This window comes from Odontomachus brunneus, unplaced genomic scaffold, assembly GCF_010583005.1.
Source record: "Odontomachus brunneus isolate Ranch 3 - 2012 unplaced genomic scaffold, Obru_v1 Obru_scaffold_012, whole genome shotgun sequence".
In the NCBI taxonomy this organism is placed as follows: domain Eukaryota; kingdom Metazoa; phylum Arthropoda; class Insecta; order Hymenoptera; family Formicidae; genus Odontomachus; species Odontomachus brunneus.
In genome coordinates this window covers 1,913,362-1,914,960 of record NW_022639462.1, presented here as the reverse complement: position 1 = coordinate 1,914,960, position 1,599 = coordinate 1,913,362, and the positions used below count along the sequence as shown (strand labels likewise).

At 44.8% G+C, this 1,599-nt stretch overlaps 1 protein-coding gene across 1 annotated transcript in view; it reads left to right on the top strand.

Annotated features, from left to right (window-relative positions):
* The window catches only part of LOC116840822, a 66,515-nt gene that overhangs the window by 35,247 nt on the left and 29,669 nt on the right, over positions 1 to 1,599 (top strand). The window contains exon 6 of the mRNA XM_032808053.1: positions 1,461 to 1,535. Coding sequence (XP_032663944.1) covers positions 1,461 to 1,535 — 75 coding nt within the window. The remainder of the gene's footprint in view (positions 1 to 1,460; positions 1,536 to 1,599) is intronic.

Sequence of the window (1,599 nt, the reverse complement as noted above, 5' to 3'; positions counted from 1 at the left end):
TCTCTCTCTCTCTCTCTCTCTCTCTCTCTCTCTCTCTTCCTTTCTCACTCTCCAACACCTTTTTTCCCTTGCTTACTACCCAAATTTGGTTAAGTAATTGAGAAAATAGCTCGAAGATGTGAAAAATATTAGCGAGAATGCAGGATGACTCATAGATCGTGTACTTCTTCTCGACTATACATTTTTTTCAACACGAACTGGAAATTAATTATAATTGTATCTCGTAACTAGTGCGGTCTAGGTGCCGCGGGCGAATCTTACGCCGGAGAACCACTCCTCTCTCTCTCTCTCTCTTGATTACTACTGTTATAATTCGTGATTATGGACGAGAAGATGTCATGCCTCGCGAGGTTTTAATCTCCGACATTCAGTTGAAACCTATTTATTCCGAGAAGTCCTTCAGTTTTGCATGCAGTGCTGTATGACAATGCTGCGTTCTTGAGGCAAATTTTTCGCAAAACTGCTGACAGCGTCACGTGTTTTTTTGTTTTTGTTTTCTTTTTTTATGGCGGCACAAACTTGCATCCAGATGTCGACGAACAGAACTCGAACAAGACTCGTCAAGATGCGTCAGAAAGAGAGAGAGAGAGAGAGAGAGAGAGAGACTCTGAAAAGGAAAATTCAACCGCAATACAAGAAATCGTAAAACGACCAAGATCGCTAATCCGCCTGCCGCTTGCAGTAGTGTTCACCGGCGAAGAATGCGGTGCATCGTCGACGCGGTGCAGTGAAAAAAGACTTGGTGGCCTGGCTCTCCTCATTCATCCTATCTATTCGATTAATTCGATCGGTCACTCTTAACAAGTGCGATTGTCCGAGAACACGAGACGCGCACGTCGATCACTGCCGGATTATTCTCGAATAAAGTATGAGAAGAGATGGATATTTGCAATAAAACTGTATAGGATATAATTATGCCACACGTATGTGACGTGAACGTATCGTACGAAAAATATATACTTCGTAGTGACTTCGCGCGTGGTGCACGCACTGCTCGGTGTATCTGATGTTTAATAAGCGCGGGTCAACTGGAGTCAACGGTGCAGCTGTGTCCACCGTCGGCGAACTATTACCTCGATTCATTATCAGTGGCCTCTTTGTGCACGTCTCTTGTTTCATAGGAGTCCCCCACGTCGGCCAGCCCGTTGACTTCTCTTAATTGAAATGTCACCTACGGCGCAGTTCCACCGGCCGCACAGTCGCGATCATATTCGTAAAAAACATGTCCCATATAAATCTAATCGCACGTGATTCAAAGAAACGACTTATTACGCGCCCTCCGCTTTGATCCCTTTCTTCTCACGCTCGAGCAACACCTTCGGGGAATCAGCGTAAATTATCCCCGTTAATTCGCAAGATAAGAGATAGGATCGCGCATAGAGATGCTCGAAGATTAACGAAATAACAATTAGACAGCTTGTGCGCACATATAAATAAACGCGCGTTTGTTTTTGTTGCAGTGCGAGATGACGAAGCAGACCGTGTAAGCGACATCGCGGAATACACAGAGGAGGAAAACAAGAACCAGAACAAAGGTAAGAAAAGAGATGAAGAGAGAGAGAGAGAGAGAGAGAGAGAGAGAGAGAGAGAGAGAGAGAG